The following is a 25660-nucleotide window of genomic DNA, read 5'->3' on the forward strand; positions in this document are numbered from 1 at the left end:
AGAACTGCAAACCACCTGAAGGCAAATAGGTAGGGAACTTGCTGCTTCATACAGCTTGCAAACCACTTCAGAGTGTCAGGATTGCTCTGGGTGGTTGAGATCACTCTGGTGGTGGTGCAGGAGGCTTTGGCAGCTGCTGGAAGTCCTCACAGCCTGCACTCTGGTTTGGTTGCCAGTAAGAAGTAGAGGAAATTTGGACTCACTTTCAAGCAGAGCCTCTGCCTCTGGCTTAGCTGCCTCCAGAAAAGTGACCTGGGATACTCTGGCTAAGCAAGGGAAGTGCAGTGACTTGCTCCAAAACAGAGACAAAGCCAGGCTTGACCTCACCTGCACTGAGCTGGTCCTGTTTTTCCCCCTCCCCACAGCTCCATGCCCCTGCCCAGTCTGCCAGTGCAGCAGCAATGAACATTTCTGCTCTGAACAACTGCTGGGGAGCATCTGCTGCCTAAGGACCGAGGCAACATTGCCAGCAGGGAACTGACTCACCAATACCCAGGCAAGGTGAGCCCAAAGACACGAGTGAGGGTGAGGAGGGCAGGTCAGCAGGCAGTGCTGAAGCTGAGGAGTCAGCCCAGGGGCACTCACTGCCCACATGCAGCTCAGTGACTGCTGTGCAGGTCCACGGTGATGTGGAAGACCCCAGGAGTAGTGTAAGTCAAGAGTGCACCTCAGGCAAGGCTTGAAGGCCCTGGGCTGAGCTTAAACAGGGCTCTTTGACCCACAGGCATGGGTAGAGGGTGTCAAGGCCATGAGGGCAATTAAGGCCATTAAGGCCTCAGGTGCTGCCAGTTGCAGAGTGAGAAGAACGTGCGAGGAGCTGGTGTGGCTGAGCAGCACTGAGCTTTCTCCTCCATCAGCACCTGCTGTGTCTGGAGGAGCTCTGCTGCTGGTCTGGGGGAGGGCTTGCAGCCAGGGGCAGGGGAGAGTGTGCAGCTGCTCAGAACAAGCTCCCAGCAGCCTAAAGTGCCACAGAGCTGCACTGGAAGAAGCCACAGAACTAGGCAGGATCAGATGAAGAAGAACCTATCCAAAAGTGTGCCTGCTTTGATGCAGAAATGTGACCTCACCTGTCAAGAGCCTTGTCCCCAATGTGCTTTGGCAGGCATACATGAGGACAAAGGAACCTGTCTGGGTGGAAGGCCACAGGTAAGCCTGGCTGCTGTTCTCTGCTCTCCAGTCTCACTCTGAACTCCTTTAGCAGCACAAAACCACAAGCACCATCTGACATCTGATGCCTGAGTGCCTTCAGCTCCTGTTAGTGAGCAGTCAGGACCCATGGGGTTGAGCATCTGATTTTGTGGAGCTCCTACAAGGTAGCTTCAGATTCTCTCCGTGCCATACAGGAGCATTTTCTTCACCCACACTCAAGCAGTTTCCAAATGGAGTCTGTCAATGCAGCAGCAATAGACATTTCTGCAGCCCTCTCCTGTGTGCAGCTCCTGCCTGCAGTGCTGACACAGGCCTGGGGCTGCACAGGAGCTGAAAGCAAAAGCTCATCCAGCAGAGAACCACTGAGTGCTTTGGCTTGGAATGGACCTTCACAGCCCAGCCCAACTACAGCCAGCAGGGACAAGCTGGAACCATAGAATGGGTTAGGTTGGAAGGGACCTCAAAGCTCAGCCACTTCCAACTCCCTTCCATAGGGAGGGACACCTCCCACTAGAACAGGTCACTCAAGGCCTCATCCAACCTGGCCTTGAACACTTTCAGGGAGGTTGTGGAGCACAGAAGCACCCAACATGATCTTTGATCACGTTGGGTGCTTCTGTGCTCCACAACCTCCCTGGAAAACCTGTGCCAGTCTCTCACCACCCTCACTGCAAACAACTTCTTCCTAACATCCACTTTCAATCTCCCCTCTGCCACTTCAAACCCATTCCTCCTTCTCCTCCTCTCATTCCCAGACCTTCTCAATAGTCCCTCCCCAGCCCTCCTGGAGCCTCCTTCAGATCCTGCAAGGCCACTCCAAGGTCTCCTCCAAGTCTTCTCCTCTGCAGGCTGCAGAGCCCCAACTCTCTCAGCCTGTGCTCAGAGCAGAGCTGCTGCAGCCCTCTCAGCATCTTGGTGGCCTCCTCTGCACTGGCTCCAGCACTTCCATGTCCTGCTGGTGCTGGGGGCTCCAGAACTGCCCCCAGGACTCCAGGTGGGGTGTGAGGAGAGCAGAGCCAAGGGGCAGAATCCTCTCCCTTGCCCTGCTGCAGCCCAGCACGGGGTTGCTGTTTGACTGCTCCCACAAGGAAACATTTTCTCCTGTACTCCAATGGGAACCTCCCCAGCAGCAACTTGTCCTCATTGCCCCTGGTCTCATCAATGGGACTCCTTGAGAAAAGGGAGTCTCCAGCCTCTTGGTAGCCTCCCTTTATGTTGTGGTCCATGGTGCTATGGTCTCCCTTAAGCCTTCTCATCTCAAGGCGTGAAGCAGAGGCAAGAACTGGGCTTGCACAGAAGGCTCAGTTTCTGGGGAGAAAGCCCTAAGAAGAGAAAAGAAGTGCTGTAGACTCCAGGGAGTCTTTGTGGCTCAAAAAGCCCAGCTGAGCTGCACAGCTTGGTGGCAGGGACAGGCCTGGGTGACCATGCAAAGCTTTTAAGTGTTACAGGAACTAATGGCAAGAAATGTGCCCAGCAGATCCAGGCAGGTTCTCCTCTCCCTCTACTGTAGCCCAGTGAGGCCCCACCTGGAGTACTGCATCCAGCTCTGAGCTGCACAGTTCAATATGGATGTTAGGAAGAAGTCCTTCACAGCAAGAGTGATTGGCATTGGAATGGGCTGTCCTCAGAGGTGGTGGAGTCATCATCCCTGGAGGTGTTAAAAATAGGCTGGATGAATCAGAGAATCACAGAGTCAAGCAGGCTGGAAGAGAGCTCCAGGCTCACCCAGCCCAACCTAGCACCCAGCCCTGCCCAACCAACCAGACCATGGCACTAAGTGCCCCAGCCAGGCTTGGCTTCAACACCTCCAGGGATGGCAACTCCACCACCTCCCTGGGCAGCCCATTCCAATGCCAATCACTCTTTCTAGCAAGAACTTCTTCCTAACATCCAGCACAACTTGAGACTGTGTCCCCTTGTTCTGTTGCTGCTTGCCTGGTAGCAGAGACCAACCCCCATGGTTGAGTTGATTAGAATGTATTAGGTGATAAGTTGGACTCACTGATCTTGAATGTCTTTTCCAACCTGATTGATTATGTGATTCTGTGATAAAGAGAGACAGGGATCTGCTGGAGAGAGTCCAAGGGAGGGCTACAAGGATGCTGAAGGGACTGCAGCACTGCTGATGAGGAGAGGCTGAGAGCCCTGGGGCTGTTCACTCTGCAGAGTAGAAGGCTGAGAGGGATCTGAGCAATGAGCTGAGGGCTGGGGGGCAGGAAGGAAGGGACAGGGACAGCCTCTGCTCACCTCTGCCCTGGGGAAGGACACGGGCAAGGGATGGAAACTGCAGCGCAGGATGTTCCACCTCAACATGAGCAAGAACTTCTTGCCTGGAAGGGTCCCAGAGCCTGGCACAGGCTGCCCAGAGAGATTGTGGAGTCTCCTTCTCTGGAGCCTTTCCAGCCCTGTCTGGATGTGCTCCTGTGTGACCTGCTCTGGATTCTCTGGTCCTGCTCTGGCAGGGCAGTTGGGCTGGAAGCTCTCCAGAGCTTCCTTCCAACCCCTAACATCCTGTGAGCCTGTGAAGTGCTAAAGCCCTCTCCACATTTGCAGCAAGATTGATGCAAGAAAGGGCTGATTTTTGCTCCTGGCTGCATCCATTCCTGGTTTTAAGAGAGGTAAGTCCTGGTAGAGGCAATTGGGAATCTCCTGCTTACATTTGGAGAGTTTGCTGGTACAGGATGATGGTTCTGGAGGTAGGGGCAAGGGGGGAGATTTGTTGTATCAACTTTGTGTCTGCCAACAACCTTCTCACTCACTGGAACACCACAAAGTGCAGGTGGGGGTCAGTGTCACATCCCCAAGCCATGCAGATACCGGAGCTTTCTTGTGTGATTTCTGCCCTGCCTGAGGAGAGCAGAACTCAACACCTTGCCCTCATGTCCCCTTTCTACAAAGGCTAAGATGGAAATGGAAAAGAAGTGACTTGTTCCTTCCCCCCTATGCCTGTGGGACCGTGGTGCCAGCAACACTGATGCAAAAGGAAACCTTTTCCATGAGCTGTTAACAGCAGCAGCTTGTTTGACTTTGGCTGCAGCACCCTCCTGACTCCCACGCAGGAAGCGTTCGTGCAATATTCCACACAGGCAGAACACCTCCAGTTCCTAGAAGGCCAAGTACAAGAGACTGTAGCCTGTTTTAGAAGCTCTGCTGGTCTTGGATTGTATAAGTGAGAGCCTCCTGCTCTCATGTGTAACTCTGGGCTGCAGTTCCCCAGTTGCGTTCTTGTCTTTGGCTCCGGACTCGCCACAGTCTCCAGCAGAAGTCTTCTTTCCAGGGCTGCCTCACCTGTAGGAGAAGGCTGGTGGCCAAGGGCAGCTGGTGTGATTGCATGGACAGCTTCACACACCCCATAAGGAGGAAATCCATTGCTCCTGACTTCAAAGAGAGCCCAGGTACATCTGGCCATGGGAAAAGGAGCTGCTGCTGCTGCTCTTTTGCACCGAAGGCAGTGAGCCAAGTGCCTTATGAGAGTGGCGGCAGCACCGAGCTGCACAGCCCCGAGAGCTGAGGGCTGCTCTATTGACACTTTCATTGCTAGGGGCTGTGAGATGGACAAAAATCTCTTTACCAAATACTCTTCCTGGTGCAGTGAGTTGGAGGATTTCTCAGTTAATAGAGGGAGCTTAGGTTAAGCAACACTGCGGTGCCCAATGGCCCATCTGGAGCACATTAGATGTGTCAATAGCTCATGAAAGCACCAGCTCATCAAGAAAATTCCACTTCAAACCACTGACAGGGTTGGGGGGGGAAAGGATGGGGGAAAAATCCCTCACAGAATTGGTATTTCATCTTTTACAAACCCAGGAGCGTTACAGAACTCTGCTCTCATGTCAGTTGCTTTATTGGTTCTCTGCTGATGGCCACATGGCTTCCCAGACTGGCACACAGAGGCACCATGAACCTCCTTGGTGCATCACCAGGGGAGAAGCTCTTCTCTTTCTCTTAGTCTTTCTCCTCACCGTGGGTGATAACATAGCAGAGGTTCTTATAGTCGAGGTTACCAGAGACATCTGGAGGGAAAGCAGCAAACATCTGGTTGATCTGCCAAGCAAAGAAGGAAGTGTTACAAAGGCAGGAGTGTGGGACAGCAGCAGGCACTGCTCTTCGTTTTTAACCCAGTCCTGCTCCTGTCTGCACCACCTGATCCTCCCTCCCACTCCATCCATCAGCTAACCACGATGGAATAGCTTTCCTTAGCTCCAGTGGAATTTAAATAGGAGGATAGGACACAACTGGGTCCTGCTGGAATCCCAACAAGTTCGTGTCAAAAGAGGTCTCCCTGAGACCCAGCTAGGTAAGGCCTGGCCTAATAACTTCAGTCTGTTCTTGCCACCAGCCTGCTCCACTTGATCTCCTCTTCTGAGAATGAAGTCCCTCAGCTTCCTGCCAGCCAGCAGAGTCCCTCTTTGGCTGCACACAAACCACAGCACCTCCGCTCAGAAGCCATTTCAGACAAAGGACCTCTCACAGCAGTGGAAAGCAGCTCACAGTCCCCCCCTGACCCTCTTGAGCTCTAGCAAAATCACAGCCCAGCTCAGCAGGGGAGAGAGCAGCCAGAGATAGGCCACGCTCCGCTGGGGTGGCAGTCCAAAGAGTCTCTTTGACTTTGCTTTAGCCACGGAGCTATTCAGAGGAGATGCTTTGAGTTGTTCCTAATTGCTAAGAGCTGGCATCTACCTCCTCTCTGTCTGGACTTCAGCTGAATTCATGCATTTAAAGAGGGGCAAATGCCTATTGCTGAACGGGAGCCGGAGAGAGACTCTCACTCGGGATGAAGAAGAGGGTCCTTACCTCTTCCTGGCTGAACCGATCTGCCTGTGTCATAAGCATTTCTTTGATGCTGTTCAAATGAAAAAGAATAAAACCTGATTAGGGCTGATAATGGCACCTGACAATTCAGATGGCAAGGCCCTTCCTGAAGCTGCAGGGAAGAAAATCTGTGTGACCGCATAAATTAGAGCTGTTAATCCTTACACGATGTGGTAAGAGGTTTTCTGTGGGCACCCATCAGTGCCTATGCCTCGCTCTGCCAACTCCTTTTGCTTTGGTGACATTTTATGGAGGTTTTAAATTGTTTAAGGTTATTACTCTAATTGAAACACAGCAATTTTGCCTGCTTATCTTAACCTAAAGTGCTAGGTGCCCTCCGCCGCTGCTCCAGCTTTGGAGCGCTTAACAGAGCCAAGAGAGAGAATACTTTGTGTAAAATCTGGGGATGAAAGGAGCAGAGCATGAAATGAGAATGAGGACTTGAAAGAGAGCTCCAACTGCTACTCCAAATCATCATCTGAGAATCCCTTGATTTGCATGCAGCCATTCCCAGAGGAGGCTGTGAAAGTGCCTGAGACCTGTAGTGCTTCACGGTGCGGCATCTTGATCTGGAATTACAGCACTGTGACAAGGAACTCATCCCACACACAGTCTGCAGCCTCTCTGCCATTACAGCAAAGAGAGCATTCTGGGGACAGGCTCCCAGGTGTTTGCAAACCTATTATGGGAAGTCAGTCAAGCAGGGAATTGTTTTCACAGGATCGCAGCATCACAGGATGTTAGGGGTCAGAAGGGACCTCTGGAGAGCTTCAGGTCCAACCCCTGCCAGAGCAGCACCAGAGAATCCAGAGCAGGTCACACAGGAACACATCCAGACAGGGCTGGAAGGGCTCCAGAGAAGGAGACTCCACAGCCTCTCTGAGCAGCCTGTGCCAGGGCTCTGGGACCCTCACAGTCAAGAAGTTCTTGCTCATGTTGAGGTGGAACTTCCTGTGCTGCAGTTTCCATCTCTTGCCCCTTGTGCTATGCCAGGGCAGAGGTGAGCAGAGGCTGTCCCTGTCCCTTCCTTCCTGCCCCCCAGCCCTCAGCTATTGATAGACATTGATCAGATTTCCTCAGCCTTCTGCTCTGCAGAGTGAACAGCCCCAGGGCTCTCAGCCTCTCCTCATCAGCAGTGCTGCAGTCCCTTCAGCATCCTTGTAGCCCTCCCTTGGACTCTCTCCAGCAGATCCCTGTCCCTCTTGAACTGGAGAGTCCAGAGCTGGATGCAATATTCCAGGTGAGGCCTCACTAGGGCAGAGCAGATGGAGAGAAGAACCTCCCTTGATCTGCTGGACACTCTTCCCATGTGCCCCAAGGTCCCATTAGCCTTCTTGGCCACAAGGGCACATTGCTGCCCATGCAGAACTTGCTGCCCACCAGAGCTTCCCTGACTTTATAGGTAAATGGAAAGGATAGGAATAGTTGTTGCTGTTTCCAGCCTAACCCCTCAGGTAAATGTCTTTGTGTTTCACCCTGTGACTCGTGCTCCACGGGTGCCTGCACAGTGAGCTAGAACACCCACAGTGTCAACTCACAGTGTATATAGCACAACTGCTGAGGTTGGAAGAGGCCTTTGGGGTCATCCAATCCAAGCAGTCTTGCCTAGAGCTCACAGTCCCATCTCTGCTGCTAAGCCTTCACCACTAAACCACGTCCCTAAGCACTGCATCCACACAGCTTCTACATACCTCCAAGCACGGGGACTCAAAAGGCCCTTTCACTTGCACTAGCCATGGCCCCTTGCTGTAGAACTTCCCTATCAGGGTCCAGGAGCTTACCTTCACACTGGAGAGGCAGAGCTTTCTCCTGTTTCACTGCCCAAGGCATTTACACCTGAGCAGGACATTTCCTAGATCAGCTGGCCAGGCTCTACCTCTGTGCTAACAGCTGAGCACTCTGCTGTGCAGCCCCACGCCTGGACCAAGGATGGCAATCTGCCTTAGTTTGGAGACCTGGACAAAAGGGCAGGGCAGTGCCAGCAGCAGCTCTTCTGGAAACAGCCTTTGCTGCTCTTGAACCTGCTGAGAGCAGAGCTGATGTCTGCACAGGAGCGCTTCGGTGGCGGCAGAATGCAGCTGCTGTGCCCAGCCCGCAGAGCCTGCCCTCCTGCTCCTGTGCTCCACTGGCTCCAGGGACAAAAGTCACACAGCTCCAAGTCTCCTTCTATGATCATAGGATCATAGAATTCTAGAATCAACCTGGTTGGAAGAGAGCTCTAAGCTCAGCCAGCCCAACCTAGCACCCAGCCCTATCCAGTCAACCAGACCATGGCACTAAGTGCCCCAGCCAGGCTTGGCTGCAACACCTCCAGCCACACAGACTCCACCACCTCCCTGGGCAGCCCATTCCAATGCCAATCACTCTCTCTGACAACAACTTCCTAACAACATCCAGCCTAGACCTGCCCTGGCACAACTTGAGCCTCTGTCACCTTCTTCTGTCCCTGGCTGCCTGGCAGCAGAGCCCAACCCCACCTGGCTACAGCCTCCCTGCAGGCAGCTGCAGGCAGCAATGAGGTCTGCCCTGAGCCTCCTCTGCTGCAGGCTGCACCCCCCCAGCTCCCTCAGCCTCTCCTCACAGGGCTGTGCTCCAGGCCCCTCCCCAGCCTTGCTGCCCTTCTCTGGGCAACTTCCAGCACTTCAACATCTCTCTGCAATGGAGGAGCCCAGAACTGGACACAGCACTCCAGGTGTGGCCTGAGCAGTGCTGAGTATAGGATTTCCTCCTATCTCTGACACAGATTTTGTTCCTGCAGAAGGCTACAACAAAGACAAAGCCCAACTTGTGTGAGAGGCATAAACACTTCCAAAACTCTGTTTTGTTGATGTGAAGCACTCATTTGTTAGGCCAGACAGGGAAAAGTGGGGGGAGAAAGAAGCTTATGAATAATGAGTGAGTAATTTTCCTAGCCACGAGGATGAGAGTGGAAATGTCCATGCAGGTCTTGGGGCATGCTGTGAAGTCCCAGATGGAGCTGAAGCCATTGAGTCTATTTGCCCTGCAATGCTGTCACGTCCTCTCCACTCAGCAAAGCCCCTCCTGGTCCCTGGCTGTTTGCGTTTGCTGCCCTGGCCGTGTGCTGCCCGACTGCAGCTCCCGAAGCGCGGCTCTCAAGTGATCAGTGGGTGCAGGAGGAGAGGCCTCTCTCATCAGCATAAATCGATTATGGGATATATGTGCACCGGGGCAAACAGCATTAGCAAATGTGAATAGGAAGCCTGACGCAGGAAGGAGCTTGCAGAGTAGGAGGAAGCACTTAGCAATTTTGTCAGAAGTCACAAATAAACTCCAGCATAAACAGGACTGAGCTGAAAAGAGATCTGAGCACTGCATGCCTCCCGTTCACATGCTTGAAGTATGCAGGGGGAAAGAGAAGATCTAATTATGATCTTCTGATGCACAGCCCAGTAGGCTCTGGCACAGGCAGAAGGAAGCAGAGCTAAGGATCTGTGCTTCTTTTCCACTATTTATTTTATGGCCAAGCAAACACCATCCCCAAAGAACTTTTTGTCTTTGTGCCTCGCTTTCTTTTTTGAAGACTCTTTGCTTCAGAACAACAGAAGAAGGAATTAAAATCAAAGGCTTCTGAGCAAAGCAGAATATCCACTGGCCTTGCTGCTGCCTCTTCTCCTGGCTGACAGCAGTGCCTTCTGCAGTTAGACCCTTGGTTGCACTCTGATAGTTTCAAAAGCTTTTTGCCAGTTACCTGGGAAATCTCTGGGGCAGTTTTGGTTTTCCACTGAGTTTGCCCTTGCTACAGTGCTGCCTTGGAGCAAAACAGGTGAGCTGAAACAAGCAGGGCCCTACAACTACCAGAGGAGATACGTTATTTAGCTTGAAACAGAGCAGGCTGAGGGCAGAGCTCACTGCTGTCTGCAGCTACCTGTAGGGACGTCGTGGAGAGGCTGCTGCTGGGCTCTGCTCACAGGGAACTGCAGACAGAACAAGGGGGAATGGCCTCAAGCTGAGGCTGGGGAGGTTCAGATTGGAAATCAGGGAAAAGTTTTTCCTGGAGAGAGTGGTCAGGGAGTGGAATGAGCTGCCCAGGGAGGTGGTGGAGTCCCCCAGCCTGGCTGTGTTTCAGGGTGGCTTGGCTGTGGTGCTTGGGGCTATGGTTTAAGGTGACTCTTGTAGAGCAGGGTTCTAGGCTGGGCTTGGTGATGCTGAGGGTCCTTTCCAACCTGGAAGTTTCTGTGATTCTTTGATTAGGGTCCAGTGTGAGGTCCTGGGTCTGTTTTCATCTGGTACAAGATGAAAAGCTTTGCTGGCATCAGCATCCGGCAGAGCTAATGCTGGCCTGACGCACTTTGGCCAGCGAATGGCGTTTAGGACTGACTCACTCAACCTTTCCAACCACTCTGCCAGTTTACACCAGTTGAGAATGTGACCTAAAGCATTCTCTCCTTTGGACACCATGCTACAGGAGGACTTTATGTGTGGTAGAATGATGTAGACAAACAGAGTTTGTCATTGCATTGGAAGTAAGTTCTAAACTCCTGGAGCTTCTGGAAGGGTAAGAAGGCTCCATCCCAGCTCCCATCAGATGGACTGAGTGAGTCATTTCCAGACTAGAGGTGAAAACACACAGAGGGAAGAGACATAAAAATCCCCAGGAGGATGTTAACTCCATGGACATAAGAAGAAGTTGTGATTAAAAGGTCATGGTGGCTGGGGGGGGAGGAAGAGCAACATTCCAAGAGATTCTAATGGGGAGAACTATTATTTATTAGCATCAACTGCTGTAGTGAAATGGCTGCATGAGCCAACAGCCAAATGATTTCCAAACCTTCAAATGCCTACATTTTGGAAGGGTATGAATAGAAGCTAAACCTCAAAGACATTCACAGAATTGATTTAATGGTTTGGTCTGCAGTGATCAACATTACCCTGGGGTCTAATAAGTAAACATCAAGCTCTGTTGTGGTGATGAACTAAAACAATTGTCTAATGTTAGCAATGCACTGGGGGTGGGGATGAGATTGACCTTTTCCATCAAGGAAAAACTAAAGTCTCTCTCTCTCTCATCTTTAGTTTGGAGTGTGCTACGTGCATTCCTAATTAGCCCCAAACTCCTCCTGCCTTCCAGCATCCCAGGAACGCGGAGCTGGGCACCGGGTGGCGAGCTGCAGAGAGGGTATGCAGTGTGTCATCACAGACAGTGCTGGGAAACAGAACCTTCCATGGGGCTTCTGTTATCAGAAGGTTGTGCTCCACGGCTGTGGTTTCACTACAGGCAGATCTGGCCTATTTGGCAACCAGGCAGCATTTAATTCTGGCCACTTGAGTCACTCCTGATGCCTTTCCCTGACTGCTCTTCCCAAGCTGTTTGGATAATGCTGAGCCCAGTACAGTCAGGGTGATTGTTAAGCCTCTGTCCCTTCTAACTGTCTGCCATGTCCACTTGTCTTTCAGATCATTTAGAAGTGAGGAGGCTGTTGCTCTACTCTTCTTTTGCATGTTGTGTACCATGACAGGACCCTGGAGTCCTGTTGCAGGGTAGTGTAGTGGTGATGGAGAGAAACACTGTACAGGGAGGTTGTATTCTCAACTAAACTCCATGAGGCATCCACAGCTGCAGTGAATGCGATGGAAAACTCCACCACAGAGCTTGGAAAGCAGCTCTCAAGAGAAGGACCTGGCAATGCTGGAGGACAAGAAGCCAGAAAAGTGCCCTCATGGCCAAGAAGCAAATGGTGTCCTGGGGGGAATGAAGAAGAGTGTGGGCAGCAGGCAAGGGAGGTTGTCCTGCACCTCTAACTGCCTGAAGGAAGCCACATCTGGAGTAGTGGGTCCAGTTCTGGGCTCTTCAGCTGCAGAGAGTCAGGGAAGTGCTGGAGAGAGTCCAGGAGAGGCTGCAGAGCTGCTGAGGGGCCTGGAGCAGCTCTGTGAAGCGCAAGGGCTGAGAGCCCTGGGGCTGAGAGCCTGCAGAAGAGCAGCCCCAGAGGGCATCTGAGCAATGCTCAGCAAGAGCTAAAGGAGCTGTGGGGGCAAGGGGCTGGGTCCAGACTCTTGTCAGTGGTGCCCAGGGACAGAAGAGGCAGCAAGGGGCACAAAGTGTCAGGCAGGAGGTTGGCTGTGCAGAGGAGGAGCAAGTTGTGTGTTGTGAGGGTGCTGGAGGCCTGGAGCAGGCTGCCCAGAGAGGCTGTGGAGTGTCCTTGTGTGGAGAGCTTCCAACCCCTCCTCCATGGCACTGTGCTGCTGGGCAAGCTGCTGTGGGTGCCCTGCTGGAGCAGGGGGTTGGACTGGATGATCCCCAAAGTTTCCTTCCAGCCTCCATGGTGCTGGAGCTCTGGGGCTCTCTGGGGCTCTCTGGGTTACACCATTCCCACAGTGCAGTGAGGATTTCCACTTGTGCAGTTAGCACTCACAGTCCTTTTACCTTGCCTTGCAGCTGTAGCAGGTTATGAACACAAATGAGGTCCTGTCTCCTTGTTTTACAGCCAGCCATACTGACAATAATTGCCATATTATTAGCAGTAGTGTTTGGGTTGGCTCCCACCATATCTAGTGGAATTTTGCAGCAAATTACTGTGTGGAAGCAGAAAGAGTAAACACAGAAGAAGGAAAAGCTGCTCAGCAAAAGCCTGGCCCGGAGTTAATTAACTTGATCACTTGTTTTAAGAGGAGATTTGCCTTCCCCTCCTAGCCAGGCACTCTGCGAGGCACCAGACACTCCTTTTCATTTTCCATGTGGAGTTAATCTACACAGAGTCATGTGTTGAGTTATGCCCAGCCCTTCAAACAAGGCTATCTAATGGCCTACATGTGGTTGTGTTTCCGCTGCCTCTCGCAGTGGCTGAAGACAACAACATCTCTGGCGCTCTGCAAGCGCACAGCCGCGCAGCTCTGCCTCGCACAGCTCAGGGCTCCTCGGCCTGGCAGTTGCTCTGCTGTGCAAAATGCTGGGGAAAGAGCTTAAAATATCATCCCTTTACATTGTTGTGGTGCTATTAGTATTGCTGTTATAACTACCATCATCATCATCATCATCATCATCATCATCATCATCATCATTATCACTATTATTATTCTTCCTCCTCCTCCTCCTGCTCCTCCTCCTCCTCCTTCTTCTTCTTCTTTTTCTCCTCCATTACCACCTCCTCCTCCTCCTTCTTCTTCTTCTTCTTCTTCTTCTTCTTCTTCTTCTTCTTCTTCTTCTTCTTCTTCTTCTTCTTCTTCTTCTTCTTCTTCTTCTTCTTCTTCTTCTTCTTCTTCTTCTTCTCCTCCTCTTTTTTCTTCTTATCCTCCTTCTTCTTCACCTTCTTCTTCCTCTCCTCCTTCTTCCTCTTCTTCTCCTTTTTTCCTTTTTCTTCTCCTCCTTCTTCTTCTTCTTCCTCTCCTCCTCCTCCTTTTTCTTCTTCTTCTCATTTTTCTTCTTCTTCTCCTTTTTCTTCTTCTCCTCCTCTTTCTTCTTCTTCTCCTTCTTCCTCTCCTCCTCCTCCTCCTCCTCCTCCTTCTTCTTCTTCTTCTTCCTCCTCCTCCTCCTCTTTCTTCTTCTTCTTCCTCCTCCTCTTTCTTCTTCTTCTTCTTCCTCCTCTTTCTTCTTCTTCTTCCTCCTCTTCTTCTCCTTCCTCTTCTTCTCCTCCTTTTCCTCCTGCTCCATCTCCTCCTCCACCTCCTTCTTCCTCTTCTTCTGCTCCTGTTCTAATTTCCTCCTCTTTCTCTTCTTCCCCTTCCTCCTCTCATGAATACCTTTCAGTTTAGGCTTGTTTTTATTGGTATGTTTAGTTTAACCATGGTTATTGTCCCCACAACAATTGTGACTAGTATTACCAGCTGCTATTATTAGTAAGCACTGCTATTATCAAGGATTGGAAGCCCACTTACTAGTCTGCCTTTATGTGGCCTTTTCCTTCTGGGTCGAAAATCTTGAAAGCATTGAGAATGGTTTCCTCTGGGTCCGTGCCTGCAAGGAATAAGAGAGACTTCAGAGGCCTGGGTGTATCTCTCAGGCTGCTGAATGCTTGCTAAGTGATTGCAGTCACTTGAAAACACTGCAAAACAGAGAGTTCTGCAGCTGGAGGTTTGGAGACAAATGTTCCTTAGGACTGCAGCATTTGTCATGTCAGATAAACAATAGAGGTGAATAGTTCAGTGCTCAGAAGCTTAAAAATAATAACTCATATCTATTCTGTGTCTGCAGGAGAGAAAACTTCCAGGAACTGGTCTGCAGTACCAGTGCCCAGAGGATTAGTGGCTTTCAGAAATGAAAATGTAAGAAGCTGTTTCCCTCACTGCCTTCCTTTAGTCTTGGACTGGACATTGCTTGTAAAAACACTTTTTGATGGTGCTTGTTCCTCACTGTAGAGAAAAGGCTGTTTCCCTGGCTGAGGGAAGCAGCTCATCATAAAACCTGGATGTCAATGGAAGGTGCTGGAAACAGGATGATCAATGTGAGGTGGGGATCTGCACTCCTGCTCTTGGCTATCTCTTCATTAAGTGCTACTTGCACAACAGGATGGTTCACAGCACTAGACTATGGCTCCAAGACAGTGCTTCTCTCTTAGCTGGGCTACAGGATTTTGCTATGCTCCTCTCTTTCCACCAGTGAAACAGTAATAGGAGGCTTCCTTTGCTTCACCTTTTACCTGCTCCATCTACTTAGGCTGGAAAACAAAAACTGGGTCAGGGAGTAGCTTTCACAGAGCCTTAATCTCAGCTGAGGTTTCTGTGATACTGCAGAGTCCTGAGTGTACAGACTCAGTCTTAACCCACCCCAAGGCTGCTCTCTACACTCTGGTTCTGACTGGCTCTCACTATTTCACACACCAGCACTCCAATATCTGAAAGGGAACCCAGAGGCAGGCTAGGCAGGGACTGTTTCCCAGAGCTTGTGGTGATAGGATGAGGGGCTTGGAACTGGAGCAGGGCAGAGTTAGGTTGGACATCAGGAGGAAGTTCTGCACAATGAGGGTGGTGAGACACTGGAACAGGCTGCCCTGTAGGTGGAGACCCCATCCCTGGAGACATTTAAGGTAAAGCTTGATGTGATCCTGAACTACCTGCTCTAGGTGGTGACTAAGGTCCCATCCCTGGAGACATTCAAGGTGAAACTTGTTGTGGCCCTGGGCAGGCACACCGGAGTTGTCCCTGCTGCCTGCAGGGGCATTGGACAAGAGGACCTATGAGAGTCCCTTCCAACCTGATGCATTCTGTGACTCTGTGGTTCTTTCAAGTGCTGTTGATTTCCTACCCAGCAAGACAGGAGCTTTGCATCCTTTCCAGCAAAGCCAGAGACATTTAAAGGCACAAATGCACACTTCTATGACTACACTTAGTGCTTCAGCTTTGCAAGGGTGGCCTAGCTCCAGGGTGGGGACACAGAGCTGTTATCCCTGAGCCTGACTTTGCTTCTCCAAACTTCAACATCAACTTCTTCACTTTTCCACTTTGCCTTTGAGATGCACTAAAGTGCTCTGTGACTTCCTAAAACCAAGGGGAAATGATGAGCTTGAGATGTGCATCAGTATATACACACCACAAGTCATTATTTCTAACTGCAGCAACCCACATTTCCGAGCAGCTAGCCTGGCCCACGGACAACTGAAGCTGCTTGAGATGCTGAAATGCTGTGAGCATGATGAAAAGAAAAAAGATAAACCCACCAAAAAGTGAAGGTTCAAAGTTTGGTCAATGTTTGGCAGAGACAGAAGCCGACTAGAACCCAGCCAAGGGTCTCTACACACACTCCTGATGCCTTCTGCTGTGCCCAGCAGGAGCAGAGAGGTGACTGTCCCCTCGTACTTGGCTCTGGTGTTGTGGTCAGTTCAGGGCAACTCATTACATGAGGGATGTGGAGGTGCTAGAGCCAGTGCAGAGGAGGGCAAGGGAGCTGAGAGGGGCCTGGAGGATAAATCTGATGAGGAGCAACTGAGGGAGCTGGGGATGGGTAGTATGAAACAGAGGAGGCTGAGGGCAGAGCTCACTGCTGTCTGCAGCTACCTGAAAGGAGGTTGTGCAGAGGCTGCTGCTGGGCTCTGCTCACAGGTAGTTAGAGCAAAGGGGAAGGGCCTCAAGCTGCCACTGGGCAGGGTTAGGCTGGACAGTAGGGAAAAGTTCTTCCTGGAGAGAGTGGTCAGGGAGTGGAATGAGCTGCCCAGGGAGGTGGTGGAGTCATCCAGCCTGGCTGTGCTTTAAAGTCGTTTGGATGTGGTGCCTGAGGATATGGTTTGTGGAGCAGGGATCAGGGTTGGACTTGGTGCCCCTGAGGGGCTTTTCCAGCCGGAAAGTTCCAGGGATTCTGAGTTTCCTTTGTCTGAAAGGTTTCACAAGGACTAGCAGTAGGCTCTCAGAGGTTCTAACAGCGAACGGACCTAAGGCTGGAGGGGCTCCTCCTCGTCACACCCTGGCCGTGGCTGCTCCTTCGCCAAGCTGCCGGCGATGTGTGACCCACAGGGACAGCGCTGGCGTTCCCCAGCCCTCGGCTTGTCCCACCCGGAGCAGTGTCCTGCAGCTCCGAGGGGAGCTCTGCGGCCCCCACCGCCGGGGATGGGGGGGGGGGGGTGTTGCTCTTTTTTTGTTCTCCTGCCTGTGTTTCACATTTTCTCCTCTGTCACATCCTCGGACCCTGGCTTTGAAGAGGAGCAGTGCAGCAGGCATTCTTCATTGATTAGCTGGTAAATAAAGTGGTTGCTTTGATGTGCAGCATCTCTGCTTTCCGTACAAATTGTATTATTCCGACTCCCTGTAGGAGCAGCTCCATGTGGTTGGCATTAACATAAACCCAGTTTTGTGAGCTGCTCATCTGGCATCATCATCTCAATGCATGAAGCTAAAGCTCGTCCCGCAAATCCCAGCTCCCCCTTTCTGACAGCAATCAATTACGGCACAACAAATCCCACTCGGAAAGCACCTTTCACCAAATTCTCCGAGTGCTACTCAGCTAATAAAGAGTGCTGCAGAATTGCCATTTCCACTTCCTCCAGCCCTTTCTCCCTTTCTAATTGCACTACAAAGGCTCTTCATCCCAATTAGTTTTGATTGGGAATGTGCAGGCTTTTGGCTCTGCTTCCTTTGCATGACAAACCCAACCAGAAGGGCATGACAAGCACAGCTGTGATTTTCCCTTCACCAAATGGAAACGAACCCCCCCACCCCCACCCCCTCCTCCTCCTCCTCCTCTGTAGCCAACAGGAAACCTGCGGACAAGAGGGGTGAGCTTCACCATTCCCCTTCCTCTGCTGGCTCTGGGTTCAGGGCACACAATTGGCAGGGCCAAGCTCTTTGCCAGCTCCCGAAATCGCAGGAGACAAGCAGGAAGAGGGGAAAGGCAGAATGCTCATTTCCGTGCTCTGCATGATCATAACTATCACAGGCAGACAACAGTGGGCAGCAGGGCACCCCACAGGACAGAGTCACCTATCCCAGAAGGAGAAGGGCACTGTTTGCTCTACAAGATGGTGTCTGGAATGCAATGAGCAAGACAGATCGATGGCTGGGACATAAAATGCCCTCCTTGGTGTCGTTGCACAGCCTCCTCCATCACCTCTCACACCGCCCAGACACGCAGTAGTAGATGTCTTTGAGGACTAGCTACACTAATCCTGTCCTTCCATTCCAAGTGTAGAAAACTGCACTGAAGCTCTGCTCAGCAGCACGAAGCCTGAGTCCAGCATCAGTATGGCAAAGGTGCTCAAGAAGATGGGGTCAGATTGTTCCATTTCCCCCTTTGCTGTTTCCTGTCACCACCAACCTTTCCCCCGTGGCTAATGGGAACACTGCATCACAGAGTGGGGTGAGTTGGAAGGGACCTTAAAGCTCATCCAGTTCCAATCCCCTGCCATGGGCAGGGAACACCTCCTGCTAGCCCAGGTTGCTCAAGGCCTCATCCACCTTGGACACTTCCAAGCCTCCACAGCTTCTCTGGGCAGCCTTTTGCAGTGTCTCAACATCCTCCTGGGAAGATCACCTGTCAGATGTCTCACCTAAATCCAGCTTCTTCCAGTTTGAAGCTACTTCCTCTTGTCCTCTGACTACATTTTAACAGTCTTTTGGAATGTGCTTGGCTAATGCCAACCTTACTCTGAAGGTCAAAGCTCTCACCTCTCTCTAAAGCACATAAGAAGACAACTGGATGTCTCTCTTGGCCTCACATCCCTTCTCCTGCAGTTTCTAGCCACTAGCACATAAGAGGTATCACTAAATGACAGCTTCCAGAACAGATTTGGTACTGGAGTTTTCTGAACCCCCTACAGTGACCCCTGTGGCCAAATCCCTCTCTTTTATCATTGTGGGTGCACTGAGAGGAAATGGATTCACTTTATCCCCTCCACTCAGAGTTACTCATTGAAACCTTCCAGGCAAATGCAAAGTCACTACTGACCACCACTGGGCCACAGCTAGCACAGAAGATGAGAGAAGGTCATAGAATCACAGAACTGGTGAGGCTGGAAGAGACCTTTGAAGTCATCAAGTCCAACCACTTTCCTAGAGCTCACAATGCCACCACTGCTGCTAAGCCACTGCCACTGAGCCACATCCATCAACACCACATCCACACAGCTTCGAAACCCCTCTGGGGATGGGGACTCCACCACCTCCCTGGGCAGCCTGGGCCAGGGCCTGAGAACCCTTGCTAGGAAGAAAGTTTTTCTATCCTCCAACATGAACCTCCCTTGGCACAACTTTCATTCAGTGGCTCCCACTCAAAATCAAGGCACTCAGCTCCAGAACACTGCCTCTACAAAGCTGCTCCTGTGGACAAGTTGCTTCTCCCTGCCCTGTGACTGCAAGGCTGATGCAGAGGTGCTGTGCAAGAAAGCTGGGCTGGGGCTCTGGAGGCTGTCAGGGAGGGACAGGGCTGGGGGGAATGGAACAAAGCTGGAAATGGGGAGACTCAGGCTGAATGTTAGGCAGGAGTTCTATACCATGACAGTGGTGAGAGCCTGGAATGGGTTGCCCAGGGAGGTGGTTGAGGCCCCATGGCTGGAGGTGTTTCAGGCCAGGCTGGATGAGGCTGTGGGCAGCCTGCTCTAGGGTAGGGTGTCCCTGCCCATGGTGGAGGAGGGTTGGAACTGGCTGATCCTCGTGGTCCCTTCCAACCCCACCCTGACTGATTCTGTGTTTCTATGTTTGCATAATGAGTTGAAGGAATGCAGAGAGGTTTCTGCAGCAGTGCTGGCATTAGCCTAAGCTCAGCTAACCTGGGAGTGATTCCCCTCCAGCACAGGCACCAGGCTGTGACCAACTCATCCACGCTCTGCTCCAGGCTGCTGTCTTTTCATTGCTTTCTGGACCTCAACTTAGCACTTTCATGTTAGCTCATGTAAGCTGCAATCACACCTCTGAGCTAGCCTCTGGACAGTCCCTTCGCCTGCTCATGCTCCAGCTCTGTCTGCAAAAAGGGAGCTCACTCTTTGCCCCCAAGCACTGCTCTGTGGATGCATTATTACAATTTGCAAGGTGCTGAGGTATTTCAGTGCTGAGGATCTTTGACAGATACCTCTCCAATCCCCCAAAGGTACTTACCTTTCAGCTTTTCCCCAAACATAGTAAGGAAGACAGTGAAGTTAATCGGCCCTGGCGCCTCCTTCACCATGTCTTCAAGCTCTTCGTTCTTGACATTCAGACGACCTGCAGCAGAGATCATTTTTCATAATAAATCACAAATTGTGTTTCAAAAACGATTCCCATTCATCTCCTCCCACTGGGGAGCTCAGGGCTCCGTGCAACTTTGCTAATAACATGGTGGAACACAACTCCACAATGCCCCCGTGTAAAACAAATTGACAGAGCTGGCTCCGAGATCAAAGGGCGAACCGAAGGAGGAGAAGGATAAATCTCACAGACGTGGCCAGCACTGGACAAAAGAAGTGGCACTTCCAAACAGACTCTTTCTCTTCTCCTTTTTCTTTGCCTCAGGTGAAATATGGGCCTCACTGATACTAATACAGCAGAGTTCAAAGGAGCTGAAGTGAATCCAAGGTCTCACTCTTTGCCCTGCTCTATATTGAGGTGCCTTTCTGAGCAGAGGGCAGAGGGAAGGGTTTCTTGGTGGTATTTCTTCCCCATCCTCGTGCAGTCCTATCCCTTCCCCACCCCTGTGCACTGCTGCCCCTACCCCTATGCACTCCTACCCTTTCCCCTCTGCAGTTCCATCCTTTCCCCACTCCTGTGCGGTCATATCCCTTCCCCACCCTTATGCACTCCTACCCCTACCCCTGTGCACTCCTACCCCTAACCCTATGCACTCCTACCCCTTCCCCTCTGCAGTTCCATCCTTTCCCCACCCCTGTGCACTCTTGCCCCTACCCCTATGCACTCCTACCCCTTCCCCTCTGCAGTTCCATCCTTTCCCCACTCCTGTGCGGTCATATCCCTTCCCCACCCTTATGCACTCCTACCCCTACCCCTGTGCACTCCTACCCCTACCCCTATGCACTCCTACCCCTTCCCCTCTGCAGTTCTATCCCTTCCCCACCCTTATGCACTCCTACCCCTAACCCTATGCACTCCTACCCCTTCCCCTCTGCAGTTCTATCCTTTCCCCACCCCTGTGCACTCCTGCCCCTTCCCCACCCTTGTGCGCTCCTACCCCTACGCCTGTGCAGTCCTACCCCTTCCCCACCCTTGTGCACTCCTACCCCTTCCCCTGTGCACTCCTACCCCTTCTCCTGTGCAATCCTACCCTTTCCCCATCCCCATGCAGTCCTTCTCATGAGACCCTGGCAACCCTACTCAGACTGAGAGGTAATTTCTGTGACTGTGTAGGGATTGGAAGGCCTCACAGAGGAGGAAAGATAGCAGCACTTGGCCTTAAGAAATAAACATTTCAGTAGCTACAGGCCAAAGTTTGCTGACTTCATTGTCACAATAAAGAGCTCAGGAGCTTCTGCTCTTTGCACTGGCTCTGCTGGTTCCACCCAAGGTGCATTACAGATTCTTATCAAACTCTTTTTAATAAGATCCAGATGGCAAAAGCCCAAATGCCTACATCACTGAGCAAACCTCAGATGTTGCAACAAGGCTATGGCTTCAGGTTTGGGATGCTGAGCATCTTGATTTCTCCTTTCCTTGGGAAAATTTGCTTCAATCTGCTTGATATGACCAGGCCTGGGATGCACATGGAATGGACAATGCCATGATCATAGAATCAAAGAATCAGGCAGGCAGGAAGAGGGCTCCAAGCTCAGCCAGCCCAACCTAGCACCCAGCCCTGCCCAATCAACCAGACCGTGGCACTCAGTGCCCCAGCCAGGATTGCCTTCAACACCTCCAGGCACGGCCACTCCACCACCTCCCTGGGCAGCCCATTCCAATGCCAATCACTCTCTCTGACAACAACTTCCTAACAACATCCAGCCCAGACCTGCCCTGGCACAGCTCCAGGCTCTGTCCCCTTCTTCTGGTGCTGCTTGCCTGGCAGCAGAGCCCAACCCCACCTGGCTACAGCCTCCCTGCAGGCAGCTGCAGGCAGCAATGAGCTCTGCCCTGAGCCTCCTCTGCTGCAGGCTGCACCCCCCCAGCTCCCTCAGCCTCTCCTCACAGGGCTGTGCTCCAGGCCCCTCCCCAGCCTTGCTGCCCTTCTCCAAACACCTTCCAGCACCTCAACATCTCTCTGCAATGGAGGAGCCCAGAGCTGGACGCAGCACTCCAGGTGTGGCCTGAGCAGTGCTGAGCACAGGTCACTGATTCCTGATCCAGGCCACTTTCCACCCCACATGAGCATGGAACCTCACATGGAGCCCTCCTGCGTGTGTGGGCAGAGGGACAGCGAGTCCGTGACAACCACATTAGCTGGCAGATACTGCATGGCCCCTAGATCAAAGGCTGCCTCCTGGGAAGCCTGGATTCAGAGGCAAGTCACAAACGCCTGGTGTGGGCTCCTGCTTGGGTGGGCTCATGAAATAGTTGCAGGGGAGGCTCCATGCCCTTGGAGAGCTGGCAGCCTGCAGGGCTCTGTGGCACCCACCAGTGAGGTCCAGCGAGAGCTTCCGACAGAGGCTGCTCCGGAGACCTTCCAGCTGGAGCTGTGCAGTAAGCCAGCGGCAGCCATACAGGAGGCAGACCAAGCTGGGCACATTTCCTCCTGCCTCCTGTGTCCCTCACAGCCTCCCCCACTGCCACTCCAGCACCAGCTGTGCTTCGGTGGCAGTGGAGGCTGCCTCCCCTCCAAGTGCCATGCCAGCTCCCGGCTCACCTAGCGCGGCGAATGTGTCTCTCAGGTCTGCTTTGTCAATGAAGCCATCTCTGTTCTGGTCCATGATGGTGAAAGCCTGTTGGAAGAGAGAGGACAGGGTATTGCCCTCGCCACGGGGCACTGCAGTCACACCTACCAGCCACGGGGGGCTGTGGGAAGGGCATTTCCCTTGCCTTGCTTTGTCCACGGCGCTGCCCTCCCCTCGCTTTCCACCCGCGACTTGGCAAGAGGCTTACCTGGAACCCACCCGAACCTCCTCTTAGGCAAGCAGTGCCCAGTGCAGTGTGCAGCTGGGCTGCAGCCAGTGCTGGCAGCTTCAGCCAGTCAGGTCTGAACCCCTGACAGCTTGAATTAGGCAGGCTTGAGTGAGAGAGGCTTGAGCCAGGGCTTGCTCAGTAAGTACTTAGCCCATACCTCTCTGCCTGTGCAGCTCCCAGGCTCTGTGCAACACTCTGTTCCTGCAGACATCTCTCTGCTAGCAAGCTGAAGTCCACTGCTTCTGGGCCTGGCAATGACAGCTGGATTTCCACAGCCACAGAGGAAGGGAGGTTTCAGTGTGTTATTTAGTCAGAGTTTGTTTCCCTTTCCAAGAAGTTGGATCTTTTGGACTCTGTGCTCCTACTGACCTTGATGTGTTGACCTTCAGTACTTCTCATCAAGCAAAATCGAACTCTTGATGGAAAAACCTCAGTTATTGTTTCTCTTTTCAGCCAGCACACAGTCCATGTACTCCAGCCAGCACTTACCAAGGCAGCTAACTGCCTGTCTACCTATTTGCACCTCTGCCTGTTCACTGCCATCAACCTCTCAATGTTTCATTGACTTTGAAAGGTTTTAATGACCTGGAATTCCCCTGGCCATGGTGTGGGGGATAGCAGCAGCAGCAGCAGCAGGAGGCATGTCTCTGAAGCTGACATGGGCATCAATACAGGAGTGTATGGTTACACTGATCAGGAGTTGCTCTTCCTGCAGTATGCCATGGGCTGCTTGATTGGACAGGGCTGGGTGCTAGGCTGGACTCGATGAGCTTGGAGGTCTCTTCCAACCTGGCTGAGTCTGTGATTCTGAAGGACAAGAGGCTGCTGAGAACAGAGCTGGGCCAGTGCAGCTGCAGCAACCTGCAGGGTTTAAAGGCTGCAGCTCCACAGGGTGCACTTCTCTCCAGGGCTGCACCAGATGGACATATTTTCACAGAATCATAGAATGCTTTGGGTTGGAAGGGGCCTCAAAGGTCACTCAGTTCCTGCCATGGACAGGGACTCCTCACCCTAGAAGAGGCTACTCACAGCCTCAAACAATCTGGCTTTGAACACTTCCAGGCTTGGAGCCTCCCCAGCCTCCCTGGACAACCTGCTCTAGTGCCTCACCACCATTCTTCTGCGTGGGGAAGGTTTCTTCCTAATGTCTAATCTAAACTGAGCTTCTTCCAGCTACAGCCACAGTCCCTCACCCTGCCACTGCCAGCCTTTGCCACAGCTTCCTTCCCAGCTCTCCTGTAGCCACTTTCAGATACTGGAAGGCTTCTCTAAGGTCTCCCTGGGCTGAACAGCCATGGGACAGGATGGGATCCATCCTGGGGTGTTGAGAGAGCTGGCAGCTGAGCTGGCCAAGATCTCCACCATTTATCAACAGTCCTGGCTCACTGGAGAGGTCCCTGAAGACTGGAAGCTGCCAATGTGATGCCCATCCACAAGAAGAGCTGGAGGGAGGAACTGGGAAGCTACAGGCCTGTCAGCCTGACCTCATTGCCAGACAAGGGCATGGAACAGGGCATCTTGAGTGCCATCACACAGCACCTACAGGCTGGCCAAGGGCTCAGGCCCAGCCAGCATGGGTTTAGGAAGGGCAGGTCCTGCCTGACCAGTCTGAGCTCCTTTTATGATCAGGTTCCTGTCTGGTGCATGTGGGGCAGGCTGTGGATGGAGTCTGCCTGGGCTGCAGCAAAGCCTTTGACACTGTCTGCCACAACAAGCTCCTGGCACAGCTGGCAGCTCCTGGCTGGGACAGATTCACCCTGTGCTGGGTCAGGAACTGGCTGGAGGGCTGGGCCTAGAGAGTGGTGGTGAATGGTGCCACATCCAGCTGGCAGCTGGCACTACTGGTGTGCCCCAGGGATCAGTGCTGGGCACAGTCCTGGTCAATATCATTATTGATGATCTGGCCAAGCATCAGTGAGTTTGCAGACGACACCAAGATAGGAGCAGCTGTGGAGCTGTGGGAGGGTAGCAGAGCCCTGCAGAGGCACCTGGCCAGGCTGCATGGGTGAGCAGAGGCCAATGGGATGAGATTGAACAAGGCCAAGGGCAGGGTTCTGCACTTTGGCCACAACAACCCCAAGCAGCACTCCAGGCTGGGGCCAGAGTGGCTGAGAGCAGCCAGGCAGAGAGGAGCTGCAGAGGAGGCAGCAGTGCCCAGGTGGGCAGCAGAGCCAATGGCATCCTGGGCTGGCTCAGGAGCAGTGTGGGCAGCAGGGCAAGGGAGGTTCTTGTGCCCCTGTGCTCAGCACTGCTCAGGCCACCCCTGGAGTGCTGTGTCCAGTTCTGGGCTCCTCCACTGCAGAGAGCTGTTGAGGTGCTGGAAGGTGTTTGGAGAAGGGCAGCAAGGCTGGGGAGGGGCCTGGAGCACAGCCCTGTGAGGAGAGGCTGAGGGAGCTGGGGGGGTGCAGCCTGCAGCAGAGGAGGCTCAGGGCAGAGCTCATTGCTGCCTGCAGCTGCCTGCAGGGAGGCTGTAGCCAGGTGGGGTTGGGCTCTGCTGCCAGGCAGCCATGGACAGAAGAAGGGGACACAGCCTGGAGCTGTGCCAGGGCAGGTCTAGGCTGGATGTCAGGAGGAAGTAGTGCACAGAGCCCCAGCTCTCTCAGCCTCTTTTCACAGCAGAAGTGCTCCAGCCCTTGGATCCTCTCCAAGGCCCATTTCAGTGTAGTTTTGCTTCCCCCTTCTCACAAAGCCTCACTGCTCACATCCCAGCTTGCCCATGTGAGTACTTACAGCCTGCATCTTGATAACTTTTCCTTTACCTCCCAAACCATCACCTCATAAAAAATTAAGCCCAAGTCTTTAGAGCTTCTCCCCTGCCTTTTAGGGATGCTTGTTCTAAATGGTGATCCACACAACGTGGAAGCAAAGCAGACACTAATATGAAGAGCAAAGCACAGCCCAGCAAGCTCCCAGAAGAGAGGAGGAGCATTAGGTGTGTACTGTAATGGATGAACCTGAGATAGCAGCAGTGCTGAAGCTCTTTGTGGCCAGCTGCTTGCAGCTCTAGATAGAAATGTTCTGATCAAAACCAGCCTTCTACAATTACTTGACCCAGCTTTGCTGTTTCTAGACACAACACAGACTTGATTGTCACTGGACCACTTCACAGCCTTACTCTTTTGCCATTATTCTGCCACCCCCCCCCCCCCCCCCCCGAAATGCTCCCAGCCTTAGAGCAGATCAAACACAGCACTCTGACCAGAGCTGTGCTGGTGCATCTTCAGACAGTGGTCCTCGGAGGAAACAAAAGAGGAGATTCATTGGACAGAGAGCAGTGGGGGCAGAGTGCTAAACATGTTAA

At 52.5% G+C, this 25660-nt stretch overlaps 1 protein-coding gene across 2 annotated transcripts in view; it reads right to left on the minus strand.

Annotated features, from left to right (window-relative positions):
* Positions 1-4980: 4980 nt before the first annotated feature.
* Positions 4981-25660, minus strand: part of MYL10 (myosin light chain 10) — a 35908-nt gene continuing 15228 nt past the window's right edge. For both annotated transcript variants that reach the window (XM_064165933.1, XM_064165934.1), the window contains exons 3-7: positions 22103-22178; positions 19432-19536; positions 13792-13870; positions 5944-5992; positions 4981-5193 (exon numbers count right to left, since the gene is read on the minus strand). In XM_064165933.1, coding sequence (XP_064022003.1) covers positions 5095-5193; positions 5944-5992; positions 13792-13870; positions 19432-19536; positions 22103-22178 — 408 coding nt within the window. In that variant the 3' untranslated portion in view covers positions 4981-5094. The remainder of the gene's footprint in view (positions 5194-5943; positions 5993-13791; positions 13871-19431; positions 19537-22102; positions 22179-25660) is intronic.

This window comes from Pogoniulus pusillus, chromosome 27 (genome assembly GCF_015220805.1).
Source record: "Pogoniulus pusillus isolate bPogPus1 chromosome 27, bPogPus1.pri, whole genome shotgun sequence".
NCBI lineage: Eukaryota > Metazoa > Chordata > Aves > Piciformes > Lybiidae > Pogoniulus > Pogoniulus pusillus.